General features: G+C 48.0%; 1 protein-coding gene across 2 annotated transcripts in view; it reads right to left on the reverse strand.

Annotated features, from left to right (window-relative positions):
* Nucleotides 1-7,721: 7,721 nt before the first annotated feature.
* Nucleotides 7,722-22,835, reverse strand: part of LMCD1 (LIM and cysteine rich domains 1) — a 59,720-nt gene continuing 44,606 nt past the window's right edge. For both annotated transcript variants that reach the window (XM_014857922.3, XM_014857921.3), the window contains exons 5-6: nt 10,203-10,418; nt 7,722-8,380 (exon numbers count right to left, since the gene is read on the reverse strand). In XM_014857922.3, the coding sequence (XP_014713408.1) occupies nt 8,222-8,380; nt 10,203-10,418 (375 nt within the window). In that variant the 3' untranslated portion in view covers nt 7,722-8,221. The remainder of the gene's footprint in view (nt 8,381-10,202; nt 10,419-22,835) is intronic.

Genomic DNA, 22,835 nt, shown 5'->3' on the forward strand with positions numbered 1-22,835 from the left:
TAAACAGCGACCATTCTCCCTGCCCCCCGCACCCCCCCTTTGTCTAATCAGCCGAGGCAGGGGTTAGCAAATTACAGCCCACTGGCCAATCAGGCCCATGTCCTGATTTTGTAAATAAAGTTTTATTGGAACCCAGCCACGCCCACTTGTTTGTGTATTATCTGTGGCTGCTTTCCCACTACAACAGCAGAATCGAGTAGTTGCAACATAGGCCACATGGCTTGCGAAGCCTAAAATATTTACTATCTGGCTCTTCACGGTAAAAGTTAGCTGACCCCTGGTCTAAGGTTATAGAAGATGCAAACTGGCCACCCACAGACCCATCGTAGCCTACCCGTATGTTTTGCTGGTGTTTTAAAAAGTGAAGCAACAAGCGGCCGTACAAGCGGCACGGCCCCTGCCGTGGGCGCCTGGCCTGCTTCATGGGGTCGCCTCCTGGCTGGCTCCTATCGGGGCTGGAATCCCATCCCCCGGGTAGCAGATTCAGGAGGGGTGTTGACTCGGAAGTCAGGAGACAGGCTGTGGTCTTGGCTCTCCCTTGAGCTTGCTGTGTGACCTTAAAAAAGCTTCTTCTACTGGCTGGCCTCAGTTTCCCCACTTCTCAGGCAAGGTGTCAGATTACCTGGCCTCTAACTAGCCTTTTCAACTCTAACATGTTCCAGTCTTGCTGTTCCAAGTGTGGTCCTCAGACAGCACCACAGCATCACCCAGAGCTTGTTAGAAATGCGAAATCTCAGGCTCTAATCCAGACCTGCTGAACCAGAGCTCACATTTTAACCAGCTCCCAGGTGATGCTTATGAACACCAGGTCTGAGAAGCATGTCTCTAGAATATTGCCTTCTGAGTGTGATGTTAGCAGCGAATGCTGGTCTCCACTAAATTGGAGGCCTTTGGGGATTTCAATTTCTGAGATGTTTTAGTCCCAGGGCAAGTCAGGTGAGACATAAAATGCATGGTCCTATTAGTATAGGATTTCTCTGGTCTTCCGCCAGGTACTCTCTTAGCACTTTGTGGGACCCATTGTAAGTCTGAGGGTCAAGAGAGCCACTAGCCATTCTTAAAACATGCCCAGCACAAGTGCAGGACAGGCATCACCTGGCTTTGAAAGGGCAGGCTGACTTACCAATTAAAAAAATGTACAGTCACAACTTGTGAGTGTGTGTGAGTGGGTGTGCGTGTGTGTGTGTGCGTGCAGGCACATGTAGCTGGATGCTGAAATGTCTCTCTCAGCGGGGAGGTCATTTTGGGCATTTGCCAGAAGATCTCAGAGATTAGAAATAAGGAAAGCAAGTTTGCTGATGCACTGTAAAAAACATCACAGAATTTTTAAAATATCACTGTTTCTAAGAGTAGAGGAGACTGCAATTGAATCATCTTCCTGGGCTCACTGTTGGGTAATACAAATAACAACAATGATGATAATAGGGGCCGGCTCCGTGGCCGAGTGGTTAAGTTCGCAAGCTCCGCTGCAGTGGCCCAGGGTTCGGATCCTGGGCACGGACATGGCACCGCTTGTCAGGCCACATTGAGGCGGCGTCCCACATCCCACAAGTAGAAGGACCTGCAACTAAGATATACAACTGTGTACAGGGGGGTTTGGGGAGATAAAGCAGGAAAAAAAAATAATGATAATAGCTGGTACTTATTGAGAACTTACCATGAGCTGGGAGCTGTCCTAAATCTTTAACATGTGTGAACCGTTTAATCCTCAGAGCAACCCTATAAGGTAAATACCATTACTATCCTCATAATGGAGAAATATGAACTGAGTGAAATGACTCATCTAAGGCCACACAGTAGAGTCAGGATGTCACTCCAAAGCCCACACTGTCAGTGACAATGTGACGCTGCCAGACGTGTTGGATCTGTTTGGTGAGTGAGTGAGGGAGAGTGGGGCTGAAGTGGCCTGTTAGCGAGGGGGCCGGGGCATCCCGGAAGGAATACAGCTGGGATTCTGCTGGAGCAGGCCTGTGTCAGCAGATCATTGTCTGTTACTCGTCGCTCTGCTCCGATGGACTGTAACTCCTTTAGGGCGGGACCCGTGTCTCCTTTGTCCGCTGTTGTATTTCCAACACCCGGCACAGTCTTGAGCCATAGCAGAAGGTGAGTAACTGCATGGTGAACAGATGAACCAAAGAATGAACTAGTGAGTGGGTGAGCTGCCTATGTTTGGAAGACAAACCACAGAATCTGACATAAGTGCAGTCTGGACAAAGGCCAAATCAATCACACAGTCAGTTGAGACTCTGAACATCTCGAGGAATCAGCAAGGGCTTCCTGGAGGAGGGAGCACTTGTGCCGAGGCTTGAAGCAAAGGTAGCAGAGGGTGGCCTTTCGGGTGAGAACAAGCTCAGAAAGCTCACTGTTTGCAAGCTCTGGCTTAAGATGTCACAGACACCTCCCCTTCAGTGGCGGACCACACAGGCAACAGACAAACACCTTCCTCCTTGGCCTGGCGCTTTGGCCGGAGCATGGTCTTCCCTCCAGCTTCGGCATCAGACGGTCCCTTTGTGTTGGCCAAGGATGCCCTGCTGTCCTCTTCTGCCCCCTCTCCCCTTATCAGCTGAAGATGAACTCCACAGGGCTCTCCTGTCAACCGAAGCACAAACCATGTCCTTGTAGGGCAAAGGCTTGCGATTGCTTGCAACAATATTTCATAATTTATATATTTGATTAAAAACCGGAACCTGTGCCAGCAGCCTGCATAATCTAACATATTGGGATCATTAGCTGCTTGTGTCACTCTTCTATTTTCAAACTTTCCATATTTGAACTCATGGAAGTACATCCTTCACATTTATTAAACTTTTCCCATAAAAACAATTAGCAAGTCTCCATCATCTTGCACAGGATGAAAAAAAAAAAGAAGGCCATAATAAAACCTTTTAGACATTTCCTTTAGGGAATACCATTTTATTTAGGCCTTTAAAAACATTTGTCTTTTCTTGCCAGTAATTAAAAAAATATCAAGACAAATGAGATTTTTAGTGGCATGATAATTACTTCAAGATGAGCTCTGCGACTTGGCCTCCATCCTGGCTCTTTGCTGCGGCCCCTCCTCGGCCTCTCAGGAGCCTGCATTCCCCAGTCCTGGGACGGCCTGAGTCCCTTAGATTCCAAGGGTTGTTTCTCTTCCAGCTTCACAGATGCTCCTCTGCACTTCGCCCCTGTAGTTTATCCACCCTCCTTCTCTTTACAGACCTGAGCCAGCTCCACTTTGCCCAGAAGGCTTTTTCCCTACCTGCACCTCTAACAGGGCCTATCTTTCCTTTTTTTTTTTTTTTTTACAAGAGGCCTATGTTATGTGATTTGGGTGTGGCTGTCTTTTCCAATCCCTTCTCCTGCCCCTCAGAGGTTGGTGGGTGGCACACGCTCAAGGCACTGCCAATTCCAGTACCCCAATCCCCTGGGCACAGTCACTGGTCGAGGGACAGGTACATGACCCATGTTAGTCCAGTCAAAGTCATTCCCAGAAAGCCCCAGAAAGAGACACTCCCTTTTCATTGAGCTCACTACCTCTAAGGGCAAAGGTGACCCTAGCTGCTGCTGATGGCCATGTCTGCCACCATTGGGGTGAGCCTGCCTGAGGTTGAGGCCAACATGGAGGAAAACAGAGATGAGAGATGAGAAAGGAAGAAGATTCTTGACTAGATAATTTGAACTACAGGATCCGGTTGTTCCTGAAGCTGGCACTTCTCTTGAAGTTTCTGACTAGAAAGTAGATTCTAGAATGTAAATTCCCTCTATTTTTTTCTTTTTTTGGTTTAAACTGGTTTGAATTGGACTTCCCTCACTTGCAACGAGAGGGCTGGATAATATTTCTTCCGTCTGTAAGTCCAAATCATTTCTGTTGTCCGAGAGTCAACATTGTACCAAACTCAGACCAAAGAAACACTTTATGCTGATGCTTGCAGTTTCTATTATTATAGAATGGAGGAAATCAGACAAAAAGATCATTTTGCTTCAAACTAGTAGAAGCTGATTGAATGCAAATAGTGGGGGTTGAGAAAAAGGAGCAAACATATTTCTTCTTTTAAGAGCATCATCTTTAGCCTCGGCTTGTCAAAGGCAGAGACGTGTGAATGGCAAATACATATGCCATTGCACAGTCTCGTCTTTCATGTAACTTTCTCATGTTTGAAGCCAAACACTTGGAGCCAAATTCTGATAACCCAGTGAGTCAAACACTCACGTCACTATCACGTGTGTCTCCACGGGACAAACTTGATTAAAAATCCAAATGAACTAGGAGTGTAAAGTCTTCAGAAACGTGTAATTCACTCAGGCTGAAAGGTGAGGCTGGCTCCATGGCCGAATGGTTAGGTTCACGCGCTCCACCAGCAGTCCAGGGTTTCACCGGTTTGGATCCTGGGCATAGAGATAGCACCGCTCAACAGGCCACGCTGAGGCGGTGTCCCCCATAACAGAACCAGAAGGACCTAAAACTAGAATATACAACTATGTGCTGTGGGGCTTTGGGGAGAAGGGAAAAAAAAGATTGGCAATAGATGTTAGCTCAGAGCCAATCTTAAAAGAAAAGACCATTCTTTCCCCCTGTTCTATAAAAAAAAAAAAGAATGGTGGGGACATGTCACAAGGACATAACAGCCAGCTTGAAAGAGATTTCTTTGGCCAAATTTGGGACAATTTAAGCATCAAAATAAATGATAGTAACAGATTACAAATAACGTAATAAAGTAGAAATCTATAACTCCAAACTGATATAAATAAATGAATAAATAAATAGGGAGAAGATAGAACTTTTCTTAACTAATAAACATTAAAGGAATGATTGAATTAGAAAAATCAACATTTGGCAACTATCATAGTAATAATTAATTCAGTCAGGAAACATCAATGGATACTAAAAACCAGTGGTTAGAATTTTGATGAGAAACAGGATATTAACATAGTCTCAAAGTACCTTCCCACAAAATACTGAAGAAATGCAAAGGGAGAAAGAGTAATTTTACAATGGAAAAATCTAGCTTAATCAATTGTCTAAAATTAACATCAACACTAATAGAATAAAAATCTTGTATTATCTGATAGGTTGCCATGCAAACAGCATCACTTCCATAGCATTCCTATGAAAAATGCATAACCTGAAGCTAATTATGAGAGGACAGCAGACAAACCCAATATGATGGACAAGTAAGTGGCCTCAATAAGTGGCCTTTAATCTTCTAAGATGTCAAGATCATAAATGTCAAGCAAAAAAATGAGGAACACTTGCAAATTTAAGAAGACTAAAGAGACAAGATAACTAAATGGAAAGCATAATCCTGGATTGGATTTATAAAAGACATCATTGGGACAGTTGGTGAAACTTGAATGGGATCTGAAGATTAGATGGTAGAATGTTAATTCTTGATTTTGATGGTTGTTTTGTGGTTATATAGGAGAATGTCCTTGTTTGTGGGAATTACACAGGGAAATATGCAGGGGTGACGGGGCATCGTGTCAGCAACAACCTCAAGTAGTTCAGGAAGAGAAGTTCTTTGTTCTCTGCTTATAATTCTTTTTGGTAAATTTGAAATTTTACTGAAAGGAAAAGTAAGCAGGGCTATTTCCTCCAGAGCGTCTCTTTTCGTTAAGGAAGAAGACTTTTCTAAGCAGCTCCGCGGTGGAGAAGCCCCACTGGTCACGATGGAGTCACGTGCCCTTGCTCCTGCTGTCAAAGTAGCTGGGAAAGCGAGTCCACACAGTGGGAAGCGGGCTGTTCCCACAGGAAGAAGGAGGAGGGTGTGGAGAATGGCAGCATGGAGGCAGCCAACGGCGTCTGCCTCCGCCTGAAATTTTTATACTTGATTTAGGCCGTTTTGGAACCCACTGCCATTAGCAACCGTGAATCATCCCAGGGCCCCGGGCTGTTTGTTCTTTCGTTCAGTTGCTAGGCGTTGTACTAGGATGGGGAACCAAAGATAATGAGACTGTCCTCTCAAGAAGTCCGTGGGGCGGCTTTCATGAACTAATCACTATAGCACCATAGAATCAGGGCGGCGACCACTGCGAGTCTGGGGTGTTGTGGGAGCACAGACGAGCCCACAGCACCACAGAGGGGAGGAAGCGCAGGGGAGTCTTCCTAGAGAACGGAGTGACGGGTGTGGCAGCTGTTCTTCTTGCTGACGTGGGGCGGATAAAATCATGTACTAGTTCACATGGCAAAATTTAAAGCATCCATCTTTCTGATTCTATGACAGAACCCCACTCAGCTATGGCAGCCCCGTGGGGAACTCCAGGCAAAGGGCACAGCCTGCACAATGGCGCAGAGGTAGGGAAAGCATGGGGCACATACAGGGACCTGCAAGCTATTTGTCTGGCTGCTGAAAGGGGAGCAGGAAGCAAGGTGAGTTGGGGCCAGGAATATTAAGAGACTTGATTGCAAAGGGCAGAAGTTTCCGCTTTCTTCTGTGTGAGCTACAGGGAGCCCTGAGTGTTCTGAAGAGGAGCATGCACGGTAAGACCTGTGTTTCTGAGCAGTTCATCTGAGCAGTGTGTGCAGAGGGTGAGTTCGCGGTGGGGAGACTCACCAGCAGACTCGTGTCAGGTTAAGCTTGAGAAGTACCTTAGAGGACAGACAGAATTTCAACAGACGGCGTTGGTCTTCACGTAACCGGCACAGAATTAGTAAAAGCACAAGGGCTTGATCAAAGGGAGTTTGCGAATGTCTGGGAGAAAGAGAGAAATGGAAATCTAGAGAAATAAAGGGTTCTGAGGCCGGAAAGACAATTAAGCCACGTTTTGGAAGGATCTGAGTCAGAGTGAGGACTTGGTTCTTAACTTGAGAGACAATGGGGAGCCATGGAGGGTGGGTGAGGAAGACAACACACCCACAGCTTCTCTTTGAGAAGATGGACGTGACAGGGAAACTGAGGCTGGCTGGAGAGAGGAGCTGGAAGCAGAAAGCTATCACGGGAGGAAATAGCAATAACTTTGGTCAAACTTGCAAAGTGCATGAATGGGGCATTGTAGATAAGAGATGATGAGGAAAAAACCTGGGTGGTGAAATTAAAGAAACTTGGCAACCGATGAGAAGTTAAAGAAAGAAGGCAGGCCATTGGTGATGGAGCTCTGAGCTCCTGGGACTCATGTCTTTTACGCCTTTATATCCTCAGTAGAAAAAGAGATGTCTTTTCTTAGAAATTGTGGAAAGGAAACTAATTTGGGGACTGCAAATGCTCAGAGAGGCCATAAAAAGAGGGAAAATCTGGCCCAAAGACCTATTCTATTTGGCTCATTCAATGTTCAGTTGGCAACATATAAAAATGGAGAAGTTTCTCATAAAAATCCCATATTTCTTCAGGTCTGCCACACTGGTCACCTTGTCCCATGTGGCACCCATTGGTTGAATGTAGGTGGCCCTGTTTGGCTGCTCCCCAACACTCCACCTGGTCTCCCTCCCAGCAGGGTTCACTCATTACCTGCCTGGGCTCTGGGGGAGGCTGAGTCGGGTCCCTAGTCCTTCAGCAGCTCGTCAGTTCCCAGGAGGCTGCTTTCTGGTACCATGAAACACACCCACGTTTCCATCAGCGACCAGGGGGCACCTGGAACTGGGGGATGGGGATTCCGCCCCCAGGACCTACACTCCCCGAAGAAATCTGATGAGACACAATTGATGAAGAGGCACACTAGCATTTATAGTGCCTTATGCCAGCATTCAAGGGGCTAAATGGATGCCACGAAATCACTGCTGTGGTATAAATAATTAGATCAGGGCATTTGTGGACTTTGTAAAACTTTTATTGATGTTTATCATGCCAAAAAAGTTTTTATTTAAAATTCAAATTCCATCTGGAAAGAGGCAACAGACGATCGCTGGGATCCCAGCCTGCTCTCAGGGGAGCTCCCACATTCACAAAAAAGCACGCACATTCTACAGCTATGTGATTTGATCACTCACAATTGCATTCTGGGAAACTCCTCCCAGAGATGCCTTGCAGGATGCCAATTGTGTCTTTAGTTGGTAGCTGGGAAACAACAACAACAAAAACAAAATAACTCCATCCTAAGACTTCTCAGAACATTTCTGGCTTTGAAACTGTTGACCCTCAAGGATTCACCACCACCCAGCCTAGAATATATGTGTACGTATATTCCCGGGGAAATCTCTGTTTTTGTTGCTTGCTGGCTGTCACATCAGAGCCTTAGGATGGCCTCAGCACACCGGGCTTTCCTTCTTGGTGGGATCCTGTGGATTCTGGCCGTGGACGGCAGCCCTTCAGGAGCGTCTGGACTTGCTGCAAGTTGGGCACAGAAGCTGGCCCTTGGTGATGATGTACGCCCGGCCGCTCAGTTGCTGCTCGCAGCCCTCGCAGACGAAGTGCTTTCGGTGCCAGGCCAGGTCTTCCACGCGCTGGTAGTCCGCTGAGAATATTATCTGGGGAGGGGAACAGAAGAAATGCACAACTCAGGTTCCGTCCCTCGTGGAGACAGTGCGTCGAGGACAAGCTGAAGGATAGTGGTGCATCACCCCCCACCCCCGCCCCGCCCCATTCTTGTTTTCACCTTTAAATGCTTCAGTGGAGAAATTGGACAAACAACCTAGGCAGTAAGCACAGCATTTGGTGAAGGTCATGGTTGCACCTAGCTTCTCGGATGGGAAAAAGGAATCCTCCACCATAGGCAGCGGTCCTTATCTAGCATCTGTGAGACTCTTTGGGCCAAACCCAGAGCCCAGCTGTGTTCTGAGACAGAATCACATACCCCGCTGAAGACAGCCCAATGATGGCTAAGTGGCCAATGGCCAGTTTTCCAGAGCGAGAGCCCACAGGATCACTTGGGCATTGAATAAAGTGACCCTCTGGGTTATACATATGGTAAGGAACCCCTGAGGCTCAGAAAGAAAAGAATAGCACAGTGGCTAAATGTGCCTTCTGCTTTGGGGATCAAACAGGAACCAGCTATGAGTTTTCACTTAAATACTTACCAGTTGCATGACTTTGTTTAATCGCTTTGTGCCTCAGTTTCCATATCTGTAGAATGGGCATATAAATACCACCCACTCCATCGGGTTTTATGAGTGCTACATGTGTTCCTACCTAGGAAGTACTTAGAATAGTGACTGAGACAACGTCAATGCTATATGATCACCACTGACCTCTCTGAGCCACACTTTTCTCAGATGTAAAATGGAGATCATGATTGTCTCTCCCTCAAGGACTGTTGTGAAATATAAATGGCACATCATACAACAGGTATGTAGCATATTACTGACCCGTTGTAAGTGCCTAATAAAGGATGGTGTGTCGTTACTGTGAGTACACTCCGGTCCTCACAAAACGGAGGTGAGGGGGCGGGCCTGCTGACAGCCCTTTTCCTTCTTAATATCGCGTGATCAGTTATTAGGTAAGAGGACTGAAAGGCCTGAACTTCACATGGAGGCCAACATGTGGAAGGGTGACAGAGGCAGATTCTGGCTCAATACCAAGAAGACATTTCTAACTCTCAAATGGTCCAAAGACGAAGGTAGCGAGTTTTCTGTCACAAAAGGCATGCAGAAAGTAGTTACTATCCTCATTATTATTGTCATTATTAACACACCTTAGAGTTCCTCTAGTCTAAACCCATGGTGGAGAGTTGACCTCTTTCACAGCATCCCTAACTATTGTATTGTAACGTGTACAGTGATGTTAGATTATTACATCATATTACATGATCATCAGACTCACAGCAGCTCCCATTTATTAGTCACTGGGGCAGGCCCAGTGCCAAGCATTTTCACGCACTCTTTCATCTATCCTTGGAGCAACTCCATGGGATGGACACTGTTAACTTTCCCATTTGGTAACTGACAAAACTGAGGCCCAGGCATTAGGTAACCTCATGACTGATAGACACAGTGCAAGGTCTGAACGTGGGCAACCTGCCTCCTAGTGCCCCCACCCACTCCCCGCCCCGGTAAGTTCTCCTGAGTCCTTACTAAGTGCCAGGCATTGCACCCAGGGTATGACTCACAGGGCCTCTGTGTCTGATTCGTCCCAACAACCCCATGAGTGGGAACTAATACACGCCTCATTTTGCGGATGTGAAAACAGAGGCTGGGAGCATGAAGCAAGCCCTGAGCCTCGGTTTTCCTATCTGTGGATCACCTCATCAACGAAGCCACACTCGCCTTGGCCCCTGGATCCTCTCCCCCTGCTGCGGGGCTGCCCACCTACCCCGTGCAGCCCACCCACCCCGTGCAGCCCATCGGCTCTTACCTCATCACAACCGGAGCAGCGGGGCCGCATGCTCTCACAGTAATGGCGGCCACACCAGGGAGCATTGTCCTTCCAGAAGTAGATGAGGTCCACCAGCGGCTCGGCACACTTGACGCACACAAAGCAGGCAGGATGCCACTGCTTGTCATAGCCCGCTCTGTCCGAGTAGACCACGGGGCTGTCGGCAGGGGCCGCTCCCTTGCAGAGCTCGCAGACCTGGAGGGGTGGGGAGAACCCCGAGGATACAGCAGTCAGGTAAGCATAGGACACAGGTTCGAGTCCCGACTCCAGCCTCTGTGCTTCCTGGGTGACCTCCAGCAAGTTACTACCCCTCTCTGTTCCTCAGTTTTCTCATCTGGAAAGTGGGATAATAATAATGCCCACCTAATAGGTCATTATGGGGAATAAAATACTTATTTAATACAGTGATTCGCTAGCTTTTTGGTCTCGGCACCATTTATACTATTAAAAATTAAGAACCCAATGAGTTTTTATTCATATGGATAATAGCTATTGATATCTACCATAAGAGAAATTAAAACCGAGAAAAAAATCTAAATATTTATGAATTCACTTAAAAATAACAATAATAAACCAATAACATGTTAAGATAAATATTTGTTATCAAAAAGAACTATATCTTCCAAAACAGAAAAGCTTTGTGAGAAGCGTGGCACCGTTCTACACTTTTGCACGTCTCTGTAACGACTGGCTCGACAGAGGACGGCGGGACCTCGGAGCTGCTTTGCTGTCGTCTTCTGCATTGTGTTGTTTGCTTTGAAATGTATGAAGAAGACCTGGCCTCACACTGATGGGAAGTTGGACAAGGAAGGGAGGAGTGTTTTAATAGCCTTTCCAGACAACTGTGGTTATCCTTCCTTGATACGACATCAAAGTGCGACAAGCGGTAGTTTCTCAAAAGTTAGTTACCGTGGAATCTGAAACCGTGTCAATCAGCCTTTCATCCTTGTTACATGAAAACCCGTCGTCCGCCTTGCACCGTGAATGGATTTTTACCCACGTGTGATTATTTTGTAATAAATTTTAAATTTTAGATTTACAGAAATATTGTCAAGATAGTACAGAGTTCCCATATACCCCACATCCAGTTTCCTCTCTCCTCAACTTCTTATATTACTCTGGTACATTTGTCACAATTAATTAACAACATTGATAGTTCTTATTGACTAACATCCAAACTTTATTCAGATGGTCTCAGATTTTACCTAATGTCCTTTTTCTGTTCTAGAACCCCATCCAGGACACCACATCGCATTTAGTCATCCTGTCCCCTTAGGCTCCTCCTGGCTGTGACAATTTCTCACACTTTCCTTGTTTTTGCTGACCTTGACAGTTTTGAGGAGGACTGGCCAAGTATTGTGTCCAATGTCCCTCAGCTGGGATTTGTCTGCTGTTTCTATCACGATTACGTTGGGAGGAAAAGCAGAGGTAAAGTGACATTCCCATCACATAAAACTCAAGGTACAGACTCAACCCACAAACTCTCTTGAGTCATTCTGGAGTTACCTCCTCTCCTCAAAACTCTGATGATGATGATGATGATGATGACGACAATGACAATGACAATGGCTATCATTCTGTTAGGGCAGCACTGTCTCAGGATTCTGCACTCATTACTAATACCCCTTACAGAAACCCTAGAGAGTTATTTCCCCTTCTGGAGTGATCTCCCTTTTAGGGAAATCGTTATTTCCCCCCAGACACGGCAAAACCAAGATTCAGAGAGATCCAGTGATGGTGCAGTAGTGCACAGCTCACAGGAGGCAAAGCTGGGATTTGAACATGGGCCAAGCCTGGCCCCAAAGCCAAGGTCCTTTCTCCTATCCACTGTGGCCCTCCAATCAGGTGTCAGCAAACCAGGGCTGTGGCCAAACCCGGCCGCCACTTTTCTTGAGGACCCAGCAGGATTGTAAAACCCAAGAACGGATTTCACAGTTGAAGTCCAATTAAGTGACATGTTTTCTCCCACAAAAGTATTCCATTTTTCTCATTAGTAGACCTGAGTTATGGACTGAATTGTGGCCCCCCGCCCCCCAATTGATATGTTGAAGCCCTAACCCCCAACATGACTGTATCTGGAAATAGGGCCTTTAAGGAGCAGGGAGGTAGTTAAGGTTAAACGAGGCCCCAGAATGGGGCCCTGATCCTATAGGATCCATGTCCTTAAAAGAAGAAGAGAGACTTGAGATCTCTCGCTCTCTCTCTGTCTCTGTCTCTTTCTCGCCCTCCCTCCCACTGTGTGTGCACAGAGGAGATGCTGCGTGAGGACACAGGGAGGCGGCCGTCTACACGCCAAGAGGAGGGGCCTCACCCGAAACCAACCCTGCCAGCACCCTCATCTTGGACTTCCAGCCTCCAGAGCTGTGAGAGACTAGGCGTCTGTTCTTGAGGCTGCCCCGTCTGTGGGATTGTTATTGCAGCCTGAGCCGACCTACACAAGCTGTATTATGAGAACCTGTGCTGAATTCTACTATTTTATTTTGAATTTCAAAAACCAAAAATTTGTGGAAATCTGTTTTCTCTCTTGTTACAAAAAGGACCTACATGATATCACTGATTTCAGCCCTTGGCCCACAATACCTAAAATATTTACCACCTGGCTCTCGACAGCAAATGCCTGCTGACCCCGGCCCTAGATGAGAACTCCCTCTTACTGAGCTCCAGTTCTATGTCAGCCAAAACAGAAATATTTATTGTTCTGCCATGTAGAGATGAGTAGGCATATGTTAAAAGCCTAAACACTTAGTGTCCTTAATTGACATACTTTAATTACAGACTTAGTATACTCTTGTATATAGGGAGGAAATAGACATTAAAATGATGAAAATTAGGGAAAGAAAACCAAATGACAAAGAATGTCCATGTACTGATGCTGGTCCCTAAGCACAGCAGTTGTTGAATGGATGCCCAGGTAAGGAATGTGTTTGGTGAATTGACCCTGACTGCCTGACGACGTTCCTTAGAACACACTAGATGTGTGGTTTCAGTGATGCCCACAGAACGAATGGGGTGAGCCCTTCCCCAAAATGAAAACCCCGTTCCTCTGCACATGACTGAGTCCCAGCTCGCCTGGAATTCATCACAGGATCTAAACCCAAAGTCAGTGATGACTTGCATTCGTGTGTTTTCACCATCTCTTTAGCAAAGCCGGGAAGTGTAAACCATTTGGCAAAGGCTGTGTGAGTACCAAGTGAGTTTTCTGTCTGTCTGCTTTCTAAATCTCACTGAATGAAATTTCCAGCCCTTTTCCTCCCACAGAGAAGGACTTACTGTCGAGCCACCACACCTAGCCGGGCATCACCATGATACATCAGTGGGGCTCGCCACTCCAAATTTCCAGGTGGTGGAAGCGGGGAAAGAGAGAGGGATACCAGTGCACTTGGATGTGTCTGGGGAGCATCGGCGGTACTCGTGACCCACAGAACGAGAGGGATGTGAAGTCAGAAAGCCACGTTAGGGGCCAGCCCGGTGGTGTAGTGGTTACGTTCACATGCTCTGCTTTGGCAGCTCCGGGGTTCACAGGTTCGGATCCTGGGCGTGGACTTAGCACTGCTCATCAAGCCACGCTGAGGTGGCGTCCCATGAAGAACTAAAAAATCGTACAACTAGGATATAGAACTATGTACTGGGGCTTTGGGGAGAAAAAAAAGAGGAAGATTGGCAACAGGTGTTAGCTCAGGGCCAATCTTCCTCACACACACACACACACACACAAGCATAACTTTCAAAAGAAAAAAAGGAGAAAGCCAGTTTAGGGGTGAGCATGGGTGGCTTTGCACCCAGGTTACGGGTTGGGACTTCACTCTGGGGGTGATGGGGGGCAATTACTTGTTCTCGAGGCTAGGATGCTGTGCTCAGGTTTGCACTGTAGGGAGACAAAGCTGGCGGCAGCGTGGAGGAAGGAAGAGAGATTCGTGCTCATAGAGCTTGGTCCTAACATTTCACCCGTCTGAAAGCGCTCTGTCCAGTGCCTCTCAGACGACTGTCTCTTCCCTCATCGTGTCCCCAGCACCCCTGGCTCGTGGACTCATTACACCCAGTAGCCAGCCCTTTTTTAAGCAAACAGGGTCACTGCCACTTCATGAAAACAAGATGTCTGCGTATTGAACCCTGACAACATGTGTCAGGAACCAATTTCCTCTTCTGGCCTCTGAGCTATTTTCAGTGCCCCTTTCCCTGCCATCTCAAAGGATGAGAAATCAGACAGTGTCCTGGCTCTGTCAGCCTGGTGGCCCCTCAGCCTCCAGGGACAGGCTGGCAACCAAGAGTCAAAATGCCCAGCCTGCTGGGTCATTTGATCTTGGCCCTGCCTTTCTCTGTACAAACTTGTTTTCCTACCACAATCCTTGGTATTCAGGTTTACAGTTTCTAAATTGCAGCAAATGGTTGCAAAGGGGGGCTAGCCGTGTGACCTTGGGCAAGTTACCTAACCTCTCTGTGCCTTAGTTTTTTCACCTGTTAAATGGGGATACTAACAATATTACTAATAATAACAACATCGCAGGTTTGTTGTATGGATTAAATGAGACAATGGAATTAATGGCCTTTCTAAGGGCTCAATAATGATTAGCTAAAATCTCCTTTTATTCCTACCTCCACCTCTCCTTATAGATGAGAAACCTGAGGCTCAGAGGGGTTAAGTCACTTTCCCAAGATGACAAAGACATGTTGAAGGCAGGATTTGCTTTTGGTTGGGAGGCCTGGGGTTCGGTTCCATAACACCCCGAGCGTGTCGACTGGCAGGAGGTGATTCTTCTCATCATTCTCTGTTTTTCCATCTCTGTTCTCTCGGTCCGTGCTGGCCTGAGAACCGAGTCGCGCGAGTTTCATCCTCCATGGCCACCCGACTGGGCTATACTAAGGCTTGGGCTTGGCGGGCAGCTCCCCTCTCTCCAACCCCACCCGCTCTGAGCCAGTGGCTCTCAGACTCGAGCCTACCCCAGCATCTCCTGGAGGGCTTGCGAGCAGATCGCTGTATCTCCCCTCCGCCCAGTGCGGATTCAGAAGGTGCGGCCTGGGGCATGGCAATTTGCAAGCTCCCGGGGGATGCTGGGGTAGCCAGGGGACCACTCTTTGAAAATCACTGTCAGAGTGTTTAAAAATGACCTTATATATAAGCTCAGCAAAAATGACCTCATCAGTTCAGTTCAGTTTCAGCAAAAGCCAATTTGAATTCCTGGGATGCTTAAATTCTAGACTATTTTTAAGAAAGCCCAATGTAGTCACTCTCAGGCTACTTCCCCAGGGAAGGAGACAGTGTCGTCAAGAAGTCCTCCGGGACTGTGGTAAAAGGCCGAGAGAACATTTCTCACCAGCATATCCGTTGGTTCTTATTCATACTCCCAACTATCTAAAATCAGAGCTCACTCGAGAGAAGGTTTCCACCACTCGCCACATAACCTAGTTGGCAGACTCTCTTCCCCCCAGGGGAGGACGCGTGGCACCGACCTTTCACAGGCAGAACACAGGTGACATTTCTCCCTGTGCCAGTGAAGTTTGCCCCGTCCCTGTTCAAATGGTGAGAGATTCTTAATTAAAAGGGCCTACATGAAAGAGTTTGAATAGGCTGCACTCTGGGCCTTTGAGACCTGTACACATCCGCTTTGGGAAAGAGCAGGACCATTTCAGACTGAGCTGCCTCGAAAGCTGCGACCCTGCGGGGCTGCGCTTTCCTCAGTCATGCTGAGTGGAAATGATTGTTGGAATTATTGTTGGACATGTATGGTCCTGCCTCAATGACTCACTTCTATAGGACAGACTGTGGTGGAGGGATGCTGCAGATTCTCGAGGTGGATCAGAACAGGCAACACAGCCTCCACTGGGCTCTCTTGTATGCACACCTTGGGACACCTGGGAGTCCTGAGGCCTTCGTGTGGAGACGATGCATAGAGATATTAGAAGGGGCCCAAAGAGCCCCTCTGGGTCCAGCCCCAGCTGTTAGTCTCTTCCCAGCATCAAGGCCAGACGTGCAAGTGAAGGAGCTTCAGAAGATTCCAGCCCCCAGCCTGCGAGCTGCTCCGAATGGTGCCCCATGCACAGGGACAGAGACAAGCTCTCTGGCTGAGCCCGGCCCAGACTGCCGGTTTGTGAGCCAAGCAGATGTTGCTGTTTTAAGCTGCTGCATCTTGGGGTGGTTGGATGTGCCGCACTAGTTAACGGGAACATCCCACGTGGGCGTGCAGAAGGATTAAGACTTCTGAAATGGAAGTAACCAAGACAGAAAGTGTTTTAGGCAACAGCAGATTAAGGACAGTGGCCAAGGATGACAAGGTCAAAAAACTGTCTCTAAGGATGGAGCCATGTTGGCCTTCAGAGCAGGATCGCAGATATGGAGCATCCTGTAAACCAGCAATAATCTCTCCACCGGAGTTGCCAGGAGTTCTCTCCCAATCATGCGGTTCTCTTTTGGAAGGCTCCTATCCCAAGGCCTACCTAGTCTAAACCCAGAGAGCCTTATGAAAAGCTCACTATTACAATACAGTAAATATTAACACAAGGGCCTTGAATTTAGGCACTGGGCTCGTTCCAACACAAATACTCAACAATTTATTTATAAACAGCATCTCCCCATTTCCTCTTATGGTGATTATTCACCATTTTTGCTTTACAGCCTCATATATCCTGGAGGTTTTTTTTTTTTCCTCTTTTCTTTTCTAGCCCAGTGTCAGTTCTGGCATTCTTAACCTCCTGTGTTCTGTGCCCCCACAGTCACCTTCTTGAGGCTCCTTACGATGCAGAAAGGGTAGGCTGGGAGGCAAAGGTTAGGGTCACGGGCTTTGGAATGAGGTCTGTACACAGCTTCATCACTGGTGAGCCCTTGGACCTCTCTGAGCCTCAGTTTCCTCATCTGAAACAAGTGGCAGGCCCAGGCTCATGGGAGATGCTTTACGCATGGTGGTCACTTTTGTTGGCCAACCACTTCGCCTCACATATCTTCTTGGGGCAGGGTGTTGAATATGGGGCTCTCTGCCAAGCGAGGCAAAATAGTAGGCATTTCTAATTGAAACTCCCTCCCTGGGTATCTGCTGAAGGGGGAAGAGGAAGCCAGGAAGCTTCAGAAATCCTCCCCATGTAAGAGAGAACGTCGGCCTGGGGTGTTCTCGAATCTAGCTTTGACCAGTGTGTGGCAAGGCCTGACTTTCTGCAAAAGGACACCGCCGAGTTGGGAAAAGCCGTCTACATGGTCACGTCTGCTGTCACGGCCTCCCACGGCGCCTGGAGCGGGGTGGGGCGGCGGGGGGGGGGGGGGCTCTGGCAACGGGAGCTTCTCTTATTTGGAGTTGCTGTGGGGCCTGGGGTGAGGCAGGTCTGAGTTCCAGTTCTGCCTTAACCACTCACCAGCTAACGACCAGACAATGTCCTCAACTCTGTGCTTGCTTGTGTTTTTTTGGTCTGTGATCCAGAACAGAAAATACATTTTACGGCCTGATCCAGTCCACAAACACACACATACTCACACACACACCCCTGAGACAAAAGTTCCCAGAAAAATATTTACTACCCCTGAAGTACTTTCATTTTCCAATTTTTTAAAATTCTGGTTGGTATTCAATAAATCAATTTACTATCCACTGATAGTTCGGACCTAAAGTTTGAAAGCACTTTTTAGCTTTTCTAAGAACTTCTCTTAATGTCCTAGTCTATAAAAAGGGGAATAATATGCCTTGTGGGATAATTCTTAGGATTAAATAAAATAACAATGTGGGGCCCCTGGCAGAGCCTAGGTAGTCACTGAGTGGCAGGTGACATCATTGTCATCACCACCATAATCCATTAACCTATAATAGCAAAATAAAATTGGATAAAACCTAAGTGATTTGTAAAAAGCTAAAACCATTTTTTAGGTTCCTCTGGCTCTGGGGTCAGCAAACTGCACCCATGGGCCGGATCCAGCCCGCTGTCTGTGTTTGCAAATAAAGCTTTATTGGAACACAGCCACGGTCATCTGTTTAGATACTGTCTATGACTGCGTTCATGCTACAAGGACAGAGGTGAGTAGCTGTGACGGAGACCATACGGCTCACAAAGCCTAAAATATTCACTCTTTTCCTTTTACAGAAAAAGTTTGCCAACCCCTGTTTTAGTCAATGGAATATTATGCAGCCCACTCCAGAAAAAAAAAAAAAAAAAAAAGGATGCTTGTGAAGCTTATGTGGCAACATGGAAAAGTATTTATAGCATAAAAAGTGGGACAAAGGGAATTTTCTATGGAAAAACAAGAATCTCCTTCAATATCATTAAAATATCTCCACCATAAAGGAGGAAGGCAGATGTTGAGAAGCCTGGTAACCATGGAGATTTTTGGGGGCTGCTTCTCTGTCCTCCAGCTCTGATGGGCGTGAGGCATGGGGGTGGGGTGGTGGTTTTGAAGCCCCAGAGAGGGGCTGGCAGGAAAGCCAGCCTGCCAAGCCCACAGCCGAACATCTGCTTGGACAAAGATTTGGAAGTCCTTTGCCCACAAATATGTCCCTTGTTGGGGCTGGAGTCAGGCTGAGCCGCCAGCTGCTGTAAGTTTCCATCTGAGAGGCAGACCTCAGCGGAAGGGTGGGGACCCAGGCCTCCAGTCCCTCCTCCGTGCTTTCTTGGGGGGGGGGTGCGGCAGGGGGTCCACACTGTAATTTGGGACTAAATTAACAAATCTTTACGACTTCAAGGAATGTCCTGACTTCTCTCCATCTATTCCCTCCTTCCAGTCACTCTGTTTGGTGCCATGGCTTGGACTGAAAAAGGTGGGGGGGAGGGGGTGGCTCCTGGCAGGAGTGATAAATACTAAAGGGTGGAGATTATATTAAATGCTATGTTCTGGCTTTGCTTCCCCTTTCTTCAGTTACAAGTTTGGGGTGTAGGGAAGGGCGGAAATGCCTGGGCAAAATGACATGCCCAGGAAATCTGTAGATTTGATTTCTGAGAAAATATCCAGTAAGCTCTGTAAACGCAGGGAAATGGTTTGGCGGAGCTGTTAACAATCAGAGCATTAAAGTCATTGCCAGCACAGTGCAGGCACCCATGGGTTCCACCCAGGTGGGAGAGCTGGGGAGCAGCAGGCCTGGAGAGCAGACATGGGGCTTCACCATTCTGGCATGAAATGGTCTAGGTTGCCGGAGGCAGCAGCTCCCTGGCCATGGAAACCTTAGAAGCTCCCAGGACCAACGGGAACCCACAGTGGGTGGGATTGGGGTGGGGTAGGAAGTCCTTCCTTTGCTCTTGGCAGGCAGACAAAAGGCCCCCAGATTCTTCACTGGGCCGGGCCCAAACACTACCGCTCACCCCAGCAAAGGGAAACGCACACACCCTAGAGCCATACCCGCCCTGCCTGGGCCCCAGCCCAGCACCACTCGGACTCCACATGATGGGGGACGCAGAAGGACCTGGGATGGAATCCCACCTCCCCCTCTCATCAGCAAGCCGCTTAACCTCTTTGTGCCTCCGGTTCCACATCTGTGAAATGGGTAATAACAACCCGACCTCTCTCGTTCGAGGCTTCAAGGAGACGAACGAGCCTGCTGTGCGGTAACAGCTCCCTCCCCTCTTCCCTGTTCCCAGCTTGTCTCCCGCCCCACACACACAGTGGGGCAAGTGACGGAGAAAGGAGGCAAAATCCTTAGGTCTGGGGATCGGCCTCACTGATTTAAAGGGCACGCTTCGGCGTGACAGTGGGTGAGCTGGGACCTGGGATTTCTATGCCATAGTGTTTCCTCCTGAAGAGGGATTTCTCTGAAGGCATTTCCCATGGCATCTGCCTCTCCTAACCTTGGTGTAATAATGATGCCTTGAGAGGATGCTCGAAGCTGGGCGTGTGTTCCTTTCTTGGATGTGCCCCGGCTAACTTTAGGTTGCCCTGCACTGTCAGTGGGACCTGGAGCTTGAAAAGCTGGGGGTGGGATACAGATCTTCAAACTTTACTCGGATCTGTGTAATGGGACAGCCGCGGCCACAAGGACGGGTCGGGCTCAGATGGCGCTGTTCCCGCAGTCTGGCTCTCCTGCCACTCTCTGGTTTCACTCAAAACTCAGCCCATGGGTGGGACTTCCACACAGGCAATTTGGAAAAGGCTTTTGGCCATAATGCTCCTCTGGTCTCGAAGGATAACCTCTTCCTCTGAGGACGGTGAGGTGGAGGGCCCGTGGGGGAGGCTCAGCAGCCCGACCCTGGTCTCTGAGGAAGGACGTCGCAGTAACAGGCTCACAGCAGTGCGATGGGGCCAAGTGAGCTCACAGGAGAACCATCCTACAGCGTCGGCTGAGTGCAGCAGAGACAAGTAGGGGCTCATGGCCTCCGACTGCTGGATGCAGCGTGGCCAGGGACAGGGCTGGTGGGGCGTGGGGCAGGGTATAAAGCAGTGTGTTACATTCTGTGCCTGTGCTTCCAGAACTCCCCATGGACCATGCAAGGAATGCGAGAGTGCTGGGTGGCGTTCTCAAAGCTGGACTCCCTCAGCCAGGAGGCCAAATCTACAAAGTGCCCGTGTTATCATCTCTGGGACCCTCACCATAGACCAAATGGGGGATTCAATTTTGCTGAGCTTATATATGAAATAATTTTTAACACTCTTTAGCAGTGGCTCTCAAAGTATGGCCCCCAGACCAGCGTCAGCATCAACCTGGGACCCACGAGAAATGCAGATTCTCAGGCCCCACCTGCACCACTAAGTCGGGAGCTCTGGGGCGGGACCCAGCCCTCTGGAGTTGGACCAGACTTGCGGGTGATTTTAGTTTGAGAATCACTGCTTTAGCTCTAACTAAAGACTCGGAGAAGTCCAGCCAGAAAGAAACCCACCCAGTTTCATTCACTCTAATGTTTCCCAAACTTCCGCGGCCAAATGACCCTTTTATGGCATAGGATCGGTTAGCTTTCTGAGGAGTGAGCTTTGGGAAGTAGGAAAGAGCACAGGCTTGGGGGCTGACTGAGGTTGGTTTGAATCCCGCAGCCTTTCTTCACGCTGTTCGGTGGTTGGGAGCTTTAAGTCAGACCCTCTGGTACTTAGTGCTGTCCTAGGTCCAAAGAAAGCCCTAAACGGTAGCTGCTGACAACAGTAATAATGATCACTATTCAGATGATAAACAGCGATGGTACCAATATGGTTCCAGTATAATATGTTTCACGTGTCCCTCCTTTCATAAGTCCCCGTTTGGATTTGCAGTGTCAGGCTGAGTCCTATGTCTCCTCCCATATCTGGGCTCTCCAGTTGAATGCCCTGACCACTTCTCATCATCCTCCCCAGGGGACCCAATGTCAGGCTTCGTGTCTGACACTTGGCTCTGGTCTCTGTCCTACGCTGCCCGTTTATGAGAAACAAGAGGAGCACAGGGCGCAGGGTGGCTGGCACCCACATCCACCTAACGTGGCCCCTCATGGGGGTAAGGCAGAGGAGGTCAGGGAGCGTGGCTCACATCCACACCTCACGGCGGGGCTGCTGGGGGCGGGTGGTCCAGGCTATCCAGCTATCTTTACAGGGTTTGCTCCCTGGCTTCAAGGAGACGAAAGGGAGTTAAACAAGAACACTCATGCCTCTTTCTTCCTGGAACAGATAACCAGAAGGGTTTTATAACTCAGCATCACATAGCGGAAAGAGTATCGGATCCAGGTTCTGCCCCTTAGAAACTGTGGGACCTCGGAAAAGTTACCTATTCTCTCTGAATCTCCCATTCCTCACCGGTAAAATGCGGCTGGTGAAATTCACCCCACCAGGCACTGTGTGAATTAAACAAGGACCCCAAAAGAGGGAACGCAGCACTTGGCACAGAGCAGATGCCTAATAAATGTGAACTTGGGATCTCACCATTTTCCTGGGCAAATGGCCATCCAAACTGCCCCCATCTTTCGAGGTTCAATTTAATTCAAACATTCATTTATTCATTCATGCATCACATACTTATTGAACATCTACTGTCTGTATTGATGACAGCAGCTACAGATACAGAGTTGAACAAGACAAGAGCTCAGCATCTAAAGGGGGTGATGGACATGAATCCACTTATTACATCTTTAGTTATCACACTGAGATTGCGGTTAGGGTAGGAGGGAGAAGTGTCTTCTCTCGTCAGCCCAGGCCAACCAACATTGGCTGCCTTTGGATTCTTACCTTATTTTCTGACTAGGATTTGCCACTTACTGTCTGGTCTTGTTTAAAGGCTTCCAAAGCATCAGAACTATTTCCTAAAGTGGACTGTAGACAAGGACCTGGGACCTCAGGCTGCTCTGCCCCACTTCCACCCTGAACGAATACGTGGGGCTGAGTCAAGGATAAAATACGTTCTCAGATCAGCACATCTCTTTTGGGAACAGCAACTGGAAATGTCACAAGGACTTAAAGAGGTCTCCCTCCAAGTCGGAATCACATCATGTTTATTCCTCAAGGACAGGTGGCTAATTTGAGGGTGGACGGAGGTCAGGGTTGGGCAGGAGACTAGTTTATAAAACATGGTAACTGGATCTAGTTTCTTTTTAAGTCCCTAGGACAGGTATTCTTCCTGAGAAATGCGTCTCTTCAACATCATCACCAAATTCATGGTAGAGAAAATAAGTTTTGTTCTTTGGTCTCAGTTCTCAGATAAAACAGTGTGAGGTCATAGTTCATTGGATGGCAATCCCAAATGAACACGCCAACGAGAT

The sequence above is a fragment of the Equus asinus genome, chromosome 21 (genome assembly GCF_041296235.1).
Source record: "Equus asinus isolate D_3611 breed Donkey chromosome 21, EquAss-T2T_v2, whole genome shotgun sequence".
NCBI classification, from domain to species: domain Eukaryota; kingdom Metazoa; phylum Chordata; class Mammalia; order Perissodactyla; family Equidae; genus Equus; species Equus asinus.